Source organism: Canis lupus, chromosome 16, assembly GCF_048164855.1.
Source record: "Canis lupus baileyi chromosome 16, mCanLup2.hap1, whole genome shotgun sequence".
NCBI classification, from domain to species: Eukaryota; Metazoa; Chordata; class Mammalia; order Carnivora; family Canidae; genus Canis; species Canis lupus.
This window is the reverse complement of record NC_132853.1, coordinates 22,932,721-22,951,210: the sequence shown is the minus strand read 5'-3', so window position 1 is coordinate 22,951,210 and position 18,490 is coordinate 22,932,721. Positions and strand designations below refer to the sequence as shown.

General features: G+C 47.4%; 1 protein-coding gene across 4 annotated transcripts in view; it reads right to left on the bottom strand.

Annotated features, from left to right (window-relative positions):
* Window positions 1–7,311: 7,311 nt before the first annotated feature.
* Window positions 7,312–18,490, bottom strand: part of UNC45B (unc-45 myosin chaperone B) — a 28,465-nt gene continuing 17,286 nt past the window's right edge. For all 4 annotated transcript variants that reach the window (XM_072779528.1, XM_072779526.1, XM_072779525.1 and 1 more), the window contains exons 14-20: window positions 17,556–17,683; window positions 16,383–16,449; window positions 15,296–15,409; window positions 14,884–14,999; window positions 13,917–14,034; window positions 11,412–11,567; window positions 7,312–7,973 (exon numbers count right to left, since the gene is read on the bottom strand). In XM_072779528.1, the coding sequence (XP_072635629.1) occupies window positions 7,671–7,973; window positions 11,412–11,567; window positions 13,917–14,034; window positions 14,884–14,999; window positions 15,296–15,409; window positions 16,383–16,449; window positions 17,556–17,683 (1,002 nt within the window). In that variant the 3' untranslated portion in view covers window positions 7,312–7,670. The remainder of the gene's footprint in view (window positions 7,974–11,411; window positions 11,568–13,916; window positions 14,035–14,883; window positions 15,000–15,295; window positions 15,410–16,382; window positions 16,450–17,555; window positions 17,684–18,490) is intronic.

Genomic DNA, 18,490 nt, shown 5'->3' with positions numbered 1-18,490 from the left:
ATTTTGTTCCATCCAAGTATAATCCAAGAAGTTTTAGAAACTAAATGGAGTGGACAGATTTTCAAAGCATAAACAAAACTAAAATTCATTTAATAAAAAAATCAAGAACGCAGATGAATCAGTGCAGAAAGAAAGGGGGAAAAAATCAGAAAACTTAGCAAAGTATTTTTAGGAACATTGGCCCTTTTGAAGTTAGAAGAGAACTTTTTAAACTCTTCAAAATATCATATAATTTCTAGAATCCCTGCCGAGATGATAATTTAGCACTGGCTTCTAGCTTCTATCATCAAAATCAACCCTGGAGGAGGAATTATATAGAAGAATTATAGAGAGAAACATCATGGATCCTAGAACAGACCAGCAAAAGTCTGTGACTAAGCCCTGGGAGAAGGCAATTTTGAACCTACGTGTGTGTATGTGTCTGTGTATTGTGTAGGGGTAGCTGCAGCCTGAGGCAATGGGGCCTAGAATAACTGTAGAGGGTAATTAGGAAGAATAAAAGATTAAATAGTAGATAGATAGATAGATAGATAGATAGATAGATAGATAGATAGATGATAGATAAGAGGGACAGAGAGAGAGAGAGAAAGAGAGAGAGAGAGAGAGAGGTGGGGGAGAGAGATTTGGGTTCTACTCTGCCCCCTTCTACCCTACCCCATACACTATTGCCAGGAGCAATGGTGCAGAAGTCCACGGGGATAAAATGAGGGCAGTAAGGATGATGAGTTAGGGAGTGTGTAGCCTCAGCCCTTCATTTCCCCACCCTCCCTTCTCCAAACCCTCAGATTTACTAAATAGGAAATGCCTCTCCTACACAATCTTTCTGGGATCCTGCAGATAAAAGAAAGCCTTGACCTGAAGAGGGGCTTTGCTTGGAAGAGCGGTACTAAACTGAAATGTTTGACCATGATTTCCCGGTGTCTGGTTCTGTTCACACCAACGCTGGTTTCCTTCGCTCTCTTTGAGTGCATCCAGCTGATGTGAACTAGGATCTGGCTCTTGGCACTGCCCCAGCAGAGTGTCTGGTACCTCCAGGGGAACCTGAGCTCCCTCACCAAAACCACAGCATATCCTTGTACCATCAGACCGCGACTGCTTGCTGAGAAGGTCAACAAAATGGGTGAGGTATCATTAAAGTCAGAGTTATTAGAATAGTCAGACCAAGAATTTGAAATGAATGTGATAAATACAGTAAAAAAGATAAGAAGACATTAGAAATAGAAATGAGGGATCCCTGGGTGGCGCAGCGGTTTAGCGCCTGCCTTTGGCCCAGGGCGCGTCCTGGAGACCCTGGATCAAGTCCCACGTCGGGCTCTCTGGGTGGAGCCTGCTTCTCCCTCTGCCTGTGTCTCGCCCCTCATTCTCTCTCTGTGTCTCTATGAGTAAGTAAATAAAATCTTTAAAAATAATAATAATAATAATAAAGAGCCAAGTGGAACCATTTGGTATGGAAAGTATAATAGACAAAATAAAGAACCCAACAGATGAGATCAATCACTGGAATGGAGATAAAAACACTGATTCTTGAGTTAGATTATCAGATCTCATGCAGAAAAAAGCAGGAAAGGATAAAGAAATAGAAAATATAAGGGGAAATTCAAAGATATAGAGAGTAGATAAAGAGGAATCATCCAGGGGCATCTGGGTGGCTCAGTCAGTTAAGCATCTGCCTTTGGCTCAGGTCATGATCCCAGAGTCCTGGGATTAAGCCGCCCATGGGGCTCCCTGCTTATTGTGGAGTCTGCTCCTCCCTCTCCCTATGCTGCTCCCATTGCTTGTGCTCTCTCTCTCTCTCTGACAAGTAAATAAATAAAATCTTAAAAAAAAATCATCCAGAAAATATAAGTCCCAGATGAAGAGCAAACCACTCTCCTCCATAGCCCTACTTTTTCGTTTGCTTTCATTTTTTAAAGTAGGCTCCATACCCAGCATGAAGCCTAACACTAGGCTTGAACTCAGGACCTTGAGATCAAGACCTGACCTAAGATGGAGCCATCCAGGTGCTCCCTTTTCTCCCCCATTTTTTCCTTTCCTTAAACACACACATGCACACACACACCAGGAAGTTAATGGAAAAACTGGTGAAATCTCAGTAATGTCTGTAATATAATTAATAATAGCATACCAATGTTCATGTCCTATTCTTACTCATTCTACTATGATTTTATAAGATGTTCCTCTTAGGAGAAACAGAGTGAGGGACCTAAGGAGCTTGGTACTATTTTTATAACTTTTCTCTGTCTAAATTAGTTCAAGATAAAAAGATTTTTAGTATTCAGTGTCTTACATTTTCCATTTCGTTTTATTTTCTCCCATTGGTAAAGCCACACTGTCAATGTTTCTTTTTTTTTTTTAATTCTAGAAAAACAAGGGGAGGAAACATAGATTTATCACTTACAAACTGTTAGCATTGTGATGTATGCGATCTGGTCTTTTTTTTTTCTAAACAAAAAAATTTTTTTTGCAGGTCAATAATTGAATAATAGGGGATTTTTTTAACATTTCTTTTTGCTGCTTATTGAAGAGGCAACTCTAAGATCCCACCGCAAAGATGTCTCTGTTCTCTTTTTGAAAATTGTCCAAAAGTGAGACTGAGATATAAAATGCCTGTAGGTACATACCACCAGACCTCTGCGTTCATGAAGAAGGGCTAAGGGCTACCAAGTGCAGGAGACGTGAGGACACCAAGAGAGAGAATGTGCAACTGTAGATTTTGGCACTGCCACCAAGCACGGAGTTCTGTGTTGAGTGGCTTACAGATCTTGAGGAGGAGGCTCCATCACCAGCTGTTTGGACAACCAGACAGGTGGCAGAGGTGAGCTTCAGGAGTTTCCCTGTCTCTGGATTGACAGCAAGGGTGGCCAAAAGAGACACATCATCTCTACAATCATTCTTCAGGGCTGAAACACAACTGTGGAAGACAAACCACCCTGCTGCTGCCAAATATCTAGCCTCGGCAAAGAGGAAAGCTACATCAACCCTCATAACAGTTAGTTTTAAGACCCTCTGTTGTGTTTACTGTGAATCAGGGAAACTATGGTGCCCCAAGCATTGCCCTGGATCTGTTCCCACAATATACTCTTACGAGTAGTTCAATCCAGAATACAAGGATCTAACCCTAGTGGAAAGCAAAAAGAAAACAAACAAAAAAGCCCCTGGATACATGTGAAGGGAGAGCCCAGAGGGGTGACAGCTGAGGAGTGGCCCTAGAGGGTCCCTGCTCAGGATGCAAGGACAGAGGGCTCAGAGGGAGGATGTCCTGAAGATAGGAAATTTGAATTGATGTTAATAGATGGTGTGCTCTAACATATTGACATTTAATGTGATTAACAACAAAAACAAAATGTTTCCTTGCCTGTGGCAGAGGATTTGGAGATAAGTTTGTGTTACATACAGAGAAAATTAGACAAAGAGTAAGATGATTGCAAACTCTGAGCAAAGCAGAAAATTCTGCAGGAAGTAAAAGGCACTCAATATATCACCTAGCCCAGCTGTGATTGAGAATCATAACAAGGGAAACATTGAATATTTTTCTAGCCCCGAACGGTGATATTGGCAGGATGTGGGGTCAGGAAACTGGAGAGCGAGTGTAATTGAGCTAAATCTTTCAGAGGCAAATAGATAATATCTATATAGAACCCAAAACTGCACTGTTTGGAAACGGAGGTATATACCAGAAGAAATATCAAAGTGCTCGCCTTTAGGGAGCAGGAAGGGGCCAGGCAGGAAACTGATGATTTTATACTAAAGCAGAACTCTTTGACCAACTAGCCATGTGCATAGGGAACTCTGATTATTTTAATTAATAAACATCTGGAAATTATCTGAAAAGCAGTAAGCAATGTGTTCTCTGCTCTTATGGAGTGCTTTTTTCTATATAAACAGGGTCTCTTTATAATCTTTTTTTTTTTATAGTACCATATTCTTGAATGTAAAAGGCCACATACTAGACAGTCCAAATAATAATAATCCCATTCTGACTTTCTTGCATATTCTAAGTTTTGAGTTTTTGAATCTGGCATTTGTTCTCTTCGAAGCAACTAAGGAAATTGCAGTGCTTGGGCCTGAAAAGTGCAGACTCGGTGAAATAAGCAAATAATGTCCCTTTTTTGAAAAAAAAAAAAAGATTTATTTATTTATTCATGAGAGACAGAGAGTGAATGAGAGAGAGAGAGAGGCAGAGACATAGGCAGAGGGAGAAGCAGGATCTCCGCAGGGAGCCCGATGTGGGACTGAGATCATGCCCTGGGCGGAAGGCAGACCCTCAACCGCCGAGCCACCCAGTTGTCCCTAAATTAACATTTCTAACCCCAAAACTGCTTTCATGCTTGGAGGCTGACCTTCCCTACTGGTATAGGCATTGGGAACTCTCACTCCAGCCCAAAGCAACTAGGAGTCAATTCCCCTTGTGCCAACCAGCACACATGCTGCTCTTCCAACTGCAAGCAGCATCAGCTCTCCTGGCAGTGGTGGCTCCTCCATTCCTTCCCATGACCTCTATTACTTTTTCTTTTTTTTAATGTTAAGAGTTTATTTGTAACACTTCTTTGTTGTACAGAAAGTAAAATATAACCTCAGGGTAACTGGTAGTCATGGATAGTTATGACTCATTCACCAACCATTGTTATCTACACCATAGCAAGAAGCTTTCATGAAAACCTGAGGACACTTTCAATTTGTTGGTTTAAAATACCCAAATTTGGTGGAAGGCAGAATGTCACAGGAACTCTGCTTTTTTGGGTAGGTACATAGGTATCATGCGGTCAGTACCAGAAGCATGTGTTTTTTTGTGGGTTTTTTTACAACTACCAAATTCTTATGAGCAGCCCAATCAATCCTAAAGAAGATCCTAGCACTCTCCCTTCCCAAACTCCAGGGACATCCTCAGCCCACTTTTCAGTTCCCCCAGCATCAGGCTCTGCCCTACAGGAATCCTTTCTAGCTCCCACACCCACTACAAAAAGAGGGGAGAGGAAATCTTTCTTCATGCAGGCCCCAAAGTCTGGGACTGTACCCATGGGATCTAGTTGACCTTTATGATGGGATACACAGGCTCTAGGGGCTCACCCGGCACCTACCCACCACATCCAATGCTGTTTTTCCAAGACAGTGACTCACAGGCAATCATCTGGAATACAACACTTTGTAAAATCATCTCAAGAACCTGTTCATACCTGAGATCCCAAACCCACCTACCTCACTTGGATCCCAGAACCTTAGCTGATAGTGTGGCTGTTTCCTCTGAAATCTTTCACATTGTATAAAAGATTCTATGAACCAAGAGGAAATCTATTACCTTGGTGTGTAGATGGAGTAAGTTTTGGACTTCAATATTGAGAGGGAAACAGCTTGCTGTCCCCAAAGGTCAGTGCCAAAGTGGCTCCTAGTAGTATCCCATAAACAAGGGAGGGGACAGATTTGTCCTTGGTATTTTACCGTATTAGAGTGTTTTCTTCACCTCTATCCCCTTGATAGGTTATACAATCCTACTGGCTCCGCGCAAAGTAGCACAACAGAGGCACCTGCAACTGCTCTTCCACGCCTCTCCCCTCTCTCAGACCCTGGGGGAGGAGGGATGGTCGTCCAGGAACTCTGGAGACATGCCTGATGGAGTGTCCTCAGACCTATCTGTGCAAAGGGCCCTTCACTGTTGTGCCAGGCTGCTACTGCTTCTCCTCTCTCACCCCAAAGCCCCCCTCCTTTCTCTGTGCTCTATGCTCCCCATGTCTGCAGGTGGTGGCACCTGGCTCCGCTCCCTCTCCACCCACCCCGTGGCCCAGGTCACCCCAGCCTTAAGGCCTCCGCACTGGTCTTTCTGGGAAGTCTCTGCAGAGTCTGGATCCCAGAAGTGACCACACGGAGCTAGGAGAGGAGCGTGCAGGGCAGTGCCAGCAGCAAAGGTGCCCTGCCGTCCTGCTAACAGCCATAGGGAGCGCACTAGACCCCTGAGTGGGTGGGGGGAAGCGAGGTTTTGAGGACCTGAGTCAAGTTGCCATAAGAACCTCCCTACCATGGTGGAAAGGGAAGTGGGCGGGGGGTGGGGGTGACTGGGTGACGGGGGCACTTGACAGGATGAGCACTAGGTGTTATGCTATATGTTGGCAAATTGAACTCCAATAAAAAATAAATAATAAAATAAAAGAACCTCCCTACCCACTCACCACCCACTGCGCAGGTGCCTCCGTGCAGGCACCAGCAAGCTCCAGCTTCCCGCCTATGTCCGTCCGCTCCCTGTACCCCTGGGGGGTCTGCCCAGCTAGGATGGCACCAAGGTGGGGGCACCGAGCAACAGCAGCATCTCCCAGATCTGGGCATCCACGCCTGTTAGGACAAAAGCAGTGGCTATGGCAGGTGGGCCCGGATGGCCTCCGCGCTCCCGCGCTCCCTCCCTCACCCCAGGGGACACTTCCAGCAGGTGGGTTCCTTTTGACTTGCCCAGATATGCCCTGTTCCCCACCTAGGGAAGGAAGTGTGTGGGCACCGTGGGAAGAGGGAGTTAAGAAATAGAGCATGGGGTTCTGCAAATGTACACACCCTCTTTTTATCTTATTGCTGACATTTTTTTTTAAAGTTGTTATTTATTTGAGAGAGAGAGCTTGAGTGCTGGCAGAGGCAGAGGGAGAAGTAGACTCCCCACTGAGCAGGGAGCCTGATTTCGGGCTCAATCCCAGGACCTGAGATCATGACCTGAGCTGAAGGCAGATGCTTAACTGACTGAGCCACCCAGGAGCCCCTTATTGCTGAAATTCTTAAAGTGAATGTGTCAAAGGCAGAGTTTCCTAGCCCCTCCAGGGAGCTGGGATTTGACTATAGATGGTGAAAGGCACTGGTGTGGGAGCTCAGGGAAAACAAAATCAAGCAAGTATTTCCTGGGCACTCCTGTGGTGCCAGGCTCGGTGCCAGGTGCCCTGCCAGAACTCCAAGGGGCCCAAGAAGACAAAGACAAAGGGCAGGGGAGCAGGCTGCACTCTGAAAGCTGATAGAACCCGTGCCTCCTGCAGACTACACACATAGTGGGGGCTCCCAGGCGATTTAGTCCAGCTGATGCTCTCATGGGCACCCTCCCTCCAATCTGCCTTGGAACCCCAATGTACAGAAGTTTCTTCATTTCACCACTGCCCGCTTTCCTGCCCAGAATCCTTAATGTTTCCTAAATACAAGGAGGCCAGATGGATGCCACTCCTTGGAGGAAATTGCAATTTCAGTAATGCCAATTTATCCATTTTCTTTGGACATTGGGGTTACTTCCATTTAGGGAGCTATAATGAAAAGTGTTCTGTCTCTGAAAACCAGCACAGCTCAACATGCAGATACAATAACACTAACCTTTATATTCACACACCTGTTAGGTCCTACTTTACCACACAATCCATTTTCCAAAGTACAAAGAATTCAGCCCATTATCCTGGCCTTTGGAATGGGTACAGAATGAATTATCCAACTTGTCTTCCAAATCACAGATGAAAATTATTCTAAGAATTTCTGGAACATGACAGATGTAAAGGAGACAGGGAGCAAGAGAACCAATGAAACATCCAAACTTTCCTGGGGCAAAGGGGAAGTCGACAACTCAGGGGACACTCAAGTCTTTCTTTTATATGGAGACTTCATTGTTACTTCTAAGATCTCTAGCTGAACTGACACTTCTTGAGTTCCCAGCTTAGGACTTTTCATAGTACAGGACCAGCCCCAGCATCCCTGTGGGCCCCTGTCTGAGACACTGGTTTAATGAAACCATAATCCATGCACTTGATGAGACATTCCCGGGCTGTCTGAACCACTTCAGCCTTCTTCTCATCTGGCTCTTGTTTGCCCACTACAGTCAGGATCTCCAGCAGCTCACTCTCCACCAGCTTCTTGGCCAGCTCAGCATCGGCTGCCAGCAGGTTGTAGGCAATGACCAGGCCCCGATGTTGGACGGATAGTCGGTCGTGCAGGCAAAGCCGCTGGAGGATCTCCAACCACTGAGTTGTCTGGAAGGGAGAGGTACATAAAGAAGAGAAATCAGTGGAAGGACAGAAAGAAACAGAAGGCAAGCACGTATCTGATAATGTGTATGGGACTCAGCATATGCCTATCTGAGCCCATTGGGACCAGGTGGCAGATGCCCACCTCCTTAGCAGAGCCAGGGTGGGAATCAGAAAACTAGAAGGAACCTGACATAATCCAATCCTTTTCACTTTACAAGTGGAGGAGAAGGGAGGGAGGGGAGGTAATTCAGCTATGATCACACATCTAAAAATAGTAGAGAATAAACACCCACACATCCATTTATTTTTTTAAGCATCTGGAGAAGCAAAGGGACAGGGCCACTGCATGTCTAATTGGAAGGGGATGGAAAGTGTTCAGAAAAGAGGATTCTAACCCTGAGCACATGGGCAATGCCTGCTTCTGTCAACCCAAGGGCCCTTAGAGACATGAGCTCCAGGCATGCCCTGGGCTTGCACTCCACCAGCTTTGACTTCAACTGGAATTAACACTGGAGTCAGGAGGGTGACGGGCACTGAAGGGGGCACCTGATGGGATGAGCACTGGGTGTTATGCTATATGTTGGCAAACTGAACTCCAATAAAAAGAAATTAAAACAAACAAACAAATAAACACTGGTGTTAGAAGTGCAGCCTCTCCTCCATCCCTCCTCCATTCCCTCTTCTCCATTGCCAGTTGTGAAGCTGCTCAACTATGGTACATAGGGAAGACAGGACTCCAGACCATCTGATCATCCCAAAAGACAGAAATGGAGCTAAGACTAGAACCAGGGAGCTTGACTTTCAGAGATTCAGCAGACACACATGGACAGCAGAGTAGAACAGTTACTGGTATGGGTTTTGGAGTCAGAGAGACCAGTGTTCAGGTCCCAGCTTAGCCACTTACCAAATATGGCCTTAGATAAGTTTTTTAACCTTTCCAGGTCTCGGGAGCTCCTCTGTCCTCAGGTCTACCTACTTCCTTACATCGTGACGATTTAGTGATATGGCGCGTGGACAGAGCTTAGCACGAGGGCTGGAGCATGGTGAGAACTCACCAAGGAGAAATGGACAGAGATGATGATTTTAGGTACTAATCCAAGGATTTCCCCCTTTGCTTCCTCGTACCTGTTACCTCACCCTCCATTTGTCAACAGGGACAGCTTTCTACATGCACCACTCTCAGATGGGGAGACAGACACAGAAGGGAAGAAAAAGACCAATTACTGGCTTTTTGGATTCTAAGCAAATTTTGTAAACACTGCACCGAGTCTCCCACCCCAAGAAAAGGAAATGAAAATTCAGCTAGCGTGGTAGGGTTCAGGGGAAGGTTTTATGCTGACAGGTAAATGATAATAGGTCCAGTGCCATTGCTTCCAGGCACAGAAATGTAGCCAAGATTTCAGAGGCCCTCAGGAAGAAGGAAGAAGTGACCAGGAGAGGGTCAGCAATCCCGAAGGATTCCAATCCCTGCCCAATTCCCTGGCGGTGTGGTCTTGAGCTAGTTACTTCTCTGCACTCAGTTTTCCTCTCTGGTAAACGGATAAAATAACTATACCTGCCAGTGACTCCTGGGTGGCTCAGTGGCTGAGCATTTGCTTTTGGCTCAGATTATGATCCCAGGGTCCTGGAATCGAGTCCCGCATCAGGCTCCCCACAGGGAGCCTACTTCTCCCTCTGCCTATGTCTCTGCCTCTCTTTCTGTGTCTCTCATGAATAAATAAATTAAAAATATGTTTTTTAAAAAATAACTATACCTACTACATAGGGTTGTCAGAAGAATGGAAGAACTTAATAAATGTAAACATTTAGAGCAGCATCTAAGTCTGGTAAGTGGCTGAGTCACAGAGGGCCTGTAGGAGCCTGTTGACCGAAGTTATGTGACCAGTTACTTCAGCAGAGGCTACTTTAGGGCAGTGGTTTCAAAGCATAGTCACAAGGCCAGAAGCACCCCACCTCCAATCTACTGATTCAGAAGATCTAGGGAAAATGTTTTTGCCAGCCGTCCAGGTGACTTACATATTTTTTTAAATTTATTTATGATAGTCACAGAGAGAGAGATAGAGAGAGAGAGAGGCAGAGACACAGGCAGAGGAAGAAGCAGGCTCCATGCACTGGGAGCCCGACGTGGGATTCGATCCCGGGTCTCCAGGATCGTCCCCTGGGTCAAAGGCAGGCGCTAAACCGCTGCGCCACCCAGGGATCCCTCATGACTTACATTTTTGAGAGACTTGCCTTAGGGGAAAATGCTAAAACCCAAGGACCAACCAAGATGAGTTACATCAGACAGAGACCCTTCTCTGGTGCCAGACAGTATTAGCACCCGTGGATCTTATTTATTTATTTTTTTTTAATTTTTTTTTTATTTATTTATGATAGTCACAGAGAGAGAGAGAGAGAGGCAGAGACACAGACAGAGGGAGAAGCAGGCTCCACGCACTGGGAGCCTGATGTGGGATTCGATCCCGGGTCTCCAGGATCGCGCCCTGGGCCAAAGGCAGGGGCCAAACCGCTGCGCCACCCAGGGATCCCACCCGTGGATCTTAGAGAAGGCATGAGCGAACATGCAAACACAAACACAGACGTACACACACACAACACCTTGAATTGACTATCCAAAAAAGCCTGCCAGGGGGCACCTGTGTGGCTCAGTGGGTTAAGTGTCTGACTCTTGATATCCATTCAGGTTGTGATCTCAGGGTCAAGAGATGAAGCCCTGCACTGGGCTCTGTGCTCAGCGGGGAGCCTACTCGAGGTTCTCTCTCCCCCTCTCTGCCCCCACCCCCGCTGCATGTTCAAGCTCTCTCTCTCTCTTTCTCAAATAAATAAATTTTTTTTTATAAATAAATATTTTTAAAAAATAAACAAGAGCCTGCCTTTAAAGTAGACTTGAGTACATTTGACTTGAGCTGCTTACATTTTTTTGTCTTCAGTGGAAAGGATGCCCATAAACTAAGTTCAGTTTGGTGAAATAAAGACATTTTCACTTTGCACTGCCACGTTTGTGATGGTGTGCAAACCGCTTTGCTGAGACAGCCACAGATCCACCAAAGGATCTGATCATCATGTTCATGTAAGAGAATCTGCCATTTCTTTGCCAAACCACAAGCTCCCTATGGTACCCCAACCGAGTCCATGTTCCTCTCGGGGAGCTCAGGGGCTCCACGGCAGTCGTTAGTATTGTGGCCATCCTTGTCATCATTCTGAAGTAATGAACTGTAAGCATCACCAAAGTCAGTGGGTGAGAGTACAGTGGGAGGGACCTGAGTTAGCTCACGTGGAGAGTCCCAACAATGGATATAAGGAGCCAGATAGTATGGACTCTCCTTCCAAGGTGATAGGAACAGATATCCAGGGGCCAGGGAAGTGTTACCTCGGAAGCTGGCCTCCCCACAGAGGATCACACAAGGCAGTCCCCTTGCTGCCCCCGGGGCCCGCTCTCACCACTTGGGTCATCTTGAGGCACAGTTTCTTATGTGCTGCTGTCAGCATGGCCAGCGCCCCTGCGGCTGCGTTCTGCACCTTGTCATCATCTTCCCCACAGAGCAGCACCACCAGCTTCAGCCGGTCGTTCCCATCAGCCAGGAACCTCTCCTGTACCTAAGGGAGGGAGGCAAGTATAGGGCTCAGAGACAAATGCCCCCACCTGCCAGCCTGGAGAGGGAAAGAGGCATCTGAAGCCATGTTCTCTGACCCAAGATTCTTCCGAGCTTTCCCTTGAGCAGCTTGCCACCCAAGCCTCCCCCCCACCCCAGAAAGTCTCCTCTGATTAGCTAGAGAAAGGGTCTATAAGTTCCTCCAGCTAAAAAGTTAAAGAGAGCAGGAGATTCTCCATACAGCATGTGCCACCACTCCTGTTTGCATTCAGCTGTCTACACCAGGGGAAAGGGCAGGCACGGACTCCTGAATGGTAGATGTTGCCCCAAGGTCTGTGTTTCACTTCCCTTCGGGGGTAGACTGAAATGTCCTTCCCACAACAGATGGGCCTCCAGAGTCTGCCATAAAATGACTTTGCAGTCCCTGAAGGCACAATGGCTGAGCAAGAGCAGGAGACAGAGTGAGAGCTGCTGTACCATTCAGCAGGGAAGGGATGAGCTTCCCAAGGACCCTAAAGCCAAGGGAAGGCCTCCTAGAGCCCAGGGTCCTGACATGTCTCAGAGCTCACCGACCCCCCCACCATTGGCTCCACAGTAAAATCTGGTTGGTCAAATTTAAGGGGCATTTTGTTGGCTTGGGTTTCCTAGAAGTGGAGCTCTAAAAGGATCAAAGGTCAATCATAGCTGCCCAGGTTATAAATCTCCACCTGCATCCCCCTGATGCTGGAGTAGTGGTCCTCAGCGGTGAGAGCATGGTAGAGATGGTCAGTACACAGGGCACAGTTGTACTAGGAGGCAGCTACCCCAAAAGGATTACATTCCCCACCCCTCACATGTAGATGTGGCCGTAAACTAGTTCTCATCATGGAACATGAGAGAAAGTGATATGTGTCACTCCAGGCACCATGGTGGAGTACTCTAGGTAGGTGCCTTTCCCGTGGTCTCTCTCCCCGTTCACATGGAACCCACTCCCAGAGTGGCAGAGAGGGAGACAGTTCTTTTTTTTAGGGAAGCGGGGGATAGTTCTTGATGGTCGAAGAAGCCTGGATCCCAAGTCATTGCTTGGAAGCAAGCCCCTGGATCCAAACATAGGCAAGAAGTGAGGTGAGTGAGAAATGAAAATGTTTGGGTTGGGACAACTGATTATTTTGATTTTGGTTGTTGTAGCAGCTGATGTTCCCAGGAGAAGCCTGCTCCCCCTTCTCGTTCTCCCTCCTCTTTCTTTGGACACAGTCTCTTTTCCCATGTGGCTGCCAGCCACCCGGGCCAACCTCAGGCCAGCTCCCTGGGAGGTCCTGCTTAGATTGACTGGCCGACTGATTGATCTATTTAACTTCAACAGGCTTTCATAGGTTGAGTTTTCATCCTATACCAGTGGAAAGATCCAAGACCTTGAGTTAAGAATTGAGAGAAGAAACAGGGATGCCTGGGTGGCTCAGCAGTGGAGCATCTGCCTTTGGCTCAGGTTGTGATCCTGGGGTCTTGGGATGGAGTCCCACATCGGGCTCCCCTTGAGGAGCCTGCTTCTCTCTCTACCTATGTCTCTGCCTCTTTCTGTGCGTCTCTCATGAATAAAGTCTTAAAAAAAAAAAAAAGAATTAAGAGGAACTGGTCTCATACATGAGGGCCCAGGAGGGCCACTTGGCATCACATCCATGAAGGGCCTCAGATTTGGCCCTATACCTCAGATGAGGTTGTGCCTACAGCCATAACAGTACTCTGGCAGGATGAAAAGAAGAAGACATTCATTCACCACCTGGTTATCATTTATCCCCATTGCAGGACCACGAAGCCATTGGCATGTTCTGAACTCATTTTATTTTTGTAAATCCTGTAATTACTCTGCGAAGAACATAATTCTAGTGCATTGCAGTTTCCATCGGAACAGCAACTGTTCATTAAATATGAACATTTAAAATATTCTAAAATTGTTTGTATCTGTGTTTGCTTTTCCTCACTTTTTTATATAGGTGGAACTTTGAAACATGTAAGTGGCCAAGCTCCCTTGGAGAGGCCTTGGTCTTACATCCTTCTCTGCTATGAAATTATTCAGACACAAATAACTTAGGGAAATGGTACCTTCCATCTCACCCAGCTCAAGCGAGAGGTCAAAGCCACAGCTTGGAATAATACTACTTTGTATGTTTTCCTTGGTCTCCTTGGTACATATATTTCTCTCAGGGTCCCTACAGGAAGGGGGCTGTAATCCAGGAGAGATTTGGGGGTTCCTGGGTTCTCTGGCAAAATGCTACCTTAATACCACTGTAACCCCCAATCTCATGCCAGGCCCTGCCCTGTGGCTGGACTCTCCTTGTGGAGATTGTTCCCCACCCTCGTCCCGAGCCCACCTCACCTCCTTGTTCACCACCATGTTGCACATGCATTCAGTGGCCGCCTGTCGCAGCTGGTCATGATTCTCAAACATGTAGTTCTCAATGTCTGGCAAGGCTTTCTCTTTAAAGATCTTCTGCCTAGAGTATGAGAGGTGGGGAAGGGTGGCCACTGAGTCCTCTGTAGTGAGCATTTGGCATTTTGGGCCACCCAAGGGCCATTGCACCCTGCTGGTGGTTCCCTCCTACATCCTCAGCCAGCATAGTCTGGATGACATCAATCCTACCCCCAGCTCCAGGAAGGGCATCAATGGGTGTAAACTAAATGACACCATAACATCCTGGCCATAGCCATGGGGTCTGGGATGAACATATCATCAGGCTGGAGATTCTTCTGTATTGTTGCTGCAGAAGAGAAATTCTTTCTCTCTCTCCTGCTGGACATGAAGCCAAGAAGATATGAAGTCTGGAGCGACCCTTGTGTTCATGGCAGAGGGGAAGACCCCGTTTGAGAACTAAGACAACACAAGCAGAAGTGGATGGGAGTGGGAAAGTGGGGAGTAGTAGGGAGAGTAGAGAAGAAAAGAAAGTAGGAAAGTGGGGAAGCTTTGTAACGCATCTGGTCACCTCAGACTTTTTATTTATATGTCATTAAATTCCCTTTATCCTTAAACCAGTTGGGAGTTGAGTTTTTTGCAACTGAAAGAATCTCAACCCAATTCTCTCTACTACCCCTTCGCTCCCAAGAAGGAATCCCTACCTCTCCCCTGGGTATCTTTTTTACTACTTTAGTCTGAAAGAAGTGTCTTTGTCATCTCCTTTGCCTTCATACATTCACCAGGTGCTAACTCAAATCCCTTCCACTGCAGTTTATACCCGTCATCTTTGATCCTGTCCTCAGCGGGAAGCACAGATGGTGTATCTGAAATTTCCACCAAACTTTTCCTGGGGCACCTCTCTCCACCCCTGCTCCCTCCCCACCCCACTCACCTGAGTTTGTCACTCCGCCCAGACAGATTGGTGAGGCCCAGGAGAGCCTCGTAGTTCTGGAGCCCATCCCTCTGTGTGTCCAGGAGACTCACGAGGGGCCGCACCACCTCATACACCTGCGTGGAGGGGTCAGGGAGTGGGTCAGGCAGAGACTATGATCCCCCAGACCCTAAAATTTCAGTGCCCAGCTCTAGAATTTCCAAAATGCTTGCCCACCCACTCAGACAAGGTAACTGAGTTTCTAAGAGGACAGCCCTGTTAAGTCAGGGGCAGAGCCAGGCCTAGAGTCCAGGCACCACCAATTCACTGCCCTCTCTGTGACCACACCATGCCCCCTCCCAGGCAGGGGTTAGGGCAACAAGGGAAAAGACCCCTAGGAGCATTGCCCCATCCCACCCACCCCGGCACCCACCCGCTCCCCTGGAAAGGCGATATCCGGATTAGAGACGGCAGCGATCTTTGCCAGGGCATGGGCTGCCTTCACCTTGCCCACGTCCGTGCCCTCCAAAGCCAGTGGAATAAGTGCCTGTAAGAGAGGGTACAGTCACTTCTCTGTCACAGACGTCCAGAGGCCTCTCTTCCCCTCCCTCCTTTCCAGCCGTTGTCTGCTTCTGCAACATAAGCAAGCCTGAGTATCGCAGAGAATGATTAAATACAGAATCATGGATTCACTCCTCCAGCTTCCCAGCATACTTGGATGTCTTCACCTACACTCTCCGCCACTCATCCACCCTGCTGGTTTTTGGAAAAACAAATGGATCAACACACTGACTTTTTACTCCCTGACTTAGGGCAAACCTAATCATCTCAGCAGCCACTTATTGAGCGCCTACTATGAGCCAATACTTTAAGTGTATTTTCTATAATCCTTGTGACATTCTGCAGAGTAAATGTGTGGTTCCCCACCCTCATTTCATACATGAGGAAACTGGCTCAGGCAGATTGAGTAATTCGCCCAAAGTTATGCATCTAAAAAAGGAATGAGCAAGGACTCAAAGACATGTGTTCTACAGCAAAGTCTATGGTCAGTGCATCTGTACCATGCTTCCTTCCAATAGCAAGGATGATGAAAGGGATCCCACAGGGGCAGCCCCGGTGGCGCAGTGATTTAGCGCCGCCTGCAGCCCAGGGCGTGATCCTGGAGACCCTGGATCGAGTCCCATGTCAGGCTCTCTGCATGGAGCCTGCTTCTCCCTCTGCCCCCGTCTCTTGCCTCTGTCTCTCTCTGTGTGTCTCTATGAATAAATAAATAAAATTCTTTAAAAAAAAAAAAAGAAAGGGATCCCACAGTAAATCCCATGACAAACCATAAAATCTGGCTGAAGCTGGTTTGAGGCATGAGCAGATAGGAGAGATACCTGAAAGACAGTATTCCAGGAGGCTGGGTTGGGGCAAGGGGTGCATTATTCTTGGGCCAGGCAAAGAGCGTGTGCATGTGCACACATGCTTCTCCCCAGTGGATCACCTTCTAGGATGGCAAACCTTATCCCACCAATTACCTTGCCACCACCTTGAGCCACAATAGTTCCTCGATCTTTTGGGTTATCACACAGTGCCAGGAATACCCTGTAAGGCAAGGATAAAGGACACATAATGTGCACCCTCCCCAGGCATCAGCAGGCCAGCCAGTCAGACCCAGTGAAGCCCTGGAAAGTTCTGTACCTGTCCCGGCATTAGCCACCTTGGCTGGATACTGCCATGGATAGAAGGAGCTGGGGAGAAAGTGAAGCCAAGAGGGGCTGCAAAGAGCCACCCCATCCCTATGTGGGGAGGCAACAAATGGCTCCTTGCTGCCCATCAACCAGGAGAAAATCTTCAACATGGATGCACTCCAGGACCTCTGTGATCTGGTCCTCTTCCCCTCTCTGGTCTTACTGGCATCACTTCCTCTTGTGTACTCCACATTCCAGAACACTGCAGGAGAACCCCATTTCATTCACACCTTCTCCCTCTGTCCTCAGTATCTGTAGATTCTGTCCCTTCTGCCCAGAACCCTTCCTCTCTTGTATTTGGGTGGTTCCTCTTCTCCCCTCATGGCTCCACTGATTTGTCACTTCCTCCAGGAGGCCTTCCTGGCTGCCCTTCCACCTACCTCTAGTCTGGCTGGTGGGTGTTACTACTCGGACCCCAACCAACCCTCTGCGTTTCCCCCACTGCATCATATTTTAACTGTGAGCCTGTCTGCCTCTCCATCACACTACACAGAAACTGTGCCTTTCATCTTTGGAATAGCAGGTCCCACACAGGGCCTGGGAACCAGGTAACCAGGATGGACAGTGACCTCTTTCCTCCTTATGCAAACTTCCACCAGGGATGACCTGCCCTGCCATGTCTCTTTTCTTTTCTTTTCTTTTCTTTTTTTTTTTTTAAGGATTTTGTTTATTTGAGAGAGAGAGAGGGAAGGAGGGAAAGAGGAAGAGGAAGCACAAGCAGGGGGAGGGACAGAGGGAGAAGGAGGTCCCCCACTGCGCAAGGAGCCTGATGGGACATGGAACTCAATTGCAGCCCCCAAGACCATGACCTGAGGCAAAAGCAGACGCTCAAGTGACTGAGTCCCAGGTGCCCTGCCATGTCAGTTTCCAATACCCATCTTCTTTCATCTCCTCTCCAGACCCCCACAATGGCTCATTCACTCATTTACTCCCCTGCCACCTCTATCCCCTCAGCCCCACCTGGCCAGCAGCTCTTTGGTCTGGTCAGTGAGGATGGCATTGTCTGCTTTCACCATGCAGGCCAGTGCAGAGGTGACACCAGCCTTCAGAAGCCGTTTCACACGCATGTCTATAAAGTCTTTCTTGTCCTGGGGAGACAAAAGGGTGGCTGTGTGGAAGGACCTGGCACCAGGCCAATCTGTATTGGAACTAAAGGTGGTGCAGTTCTAACTGCTTGTGGCAGGCTGAACAATGGCCCCCAAAGATGTCCATGTCCTAATCCCCAGAACCTGTGAATGTTACCTTACATGCCAAAAAGGACTTTGCAAAAGGTTCACTTTCCATTGTGGGGGTGGGGGGGGGTGCTTAGGCAGGAGGGGGAGAGGATAGAGAGCAGATAAAGTTGACATAACAATGGATTGGGTTGTGAGGGAAACCCAAAGTCAGGCCCAAGGTTGAACAGTCCCTACAGATAATTCTCGAAGTGGGTGGGAAGGGGCTGGCATTTGTGGGTGATTTCTAGAAGCCACATTTGAACTTTACAGCAGCAGAGTATGCTATACAGCCTTGCCTGCATAAAACAGTATGCAGCTTTAAAAACGGATTCAGAGAATGACATAGCAGGTGATGGGGATTAAGGAGGGCACTTGTGATGAGCACTGGGTGTTGTATGGAAATGCTGAATCATTAAATTCTATACCTGACACTAATATTACACTGTATACTGGCTAGTTGGAATTTAAACGAAAACTTAAAAAAAAAAAAATGGGGCCCCTGAGTGGCTCAGCAGTTAAGTGTCTTCCTTTGGCTCAGTGCATGATCCTGGAGTCCTGGGATTGAGTCCTGCATCAGGCTCCCTGCGAGCAGCCTGCTTCTCCCTCTGCCTGTGTTTCTGCCTCTCTCTCTCTCTCTCTCTCTCTCTGTGTCTGTCATGAATAAATAAATAAAATCTTTAA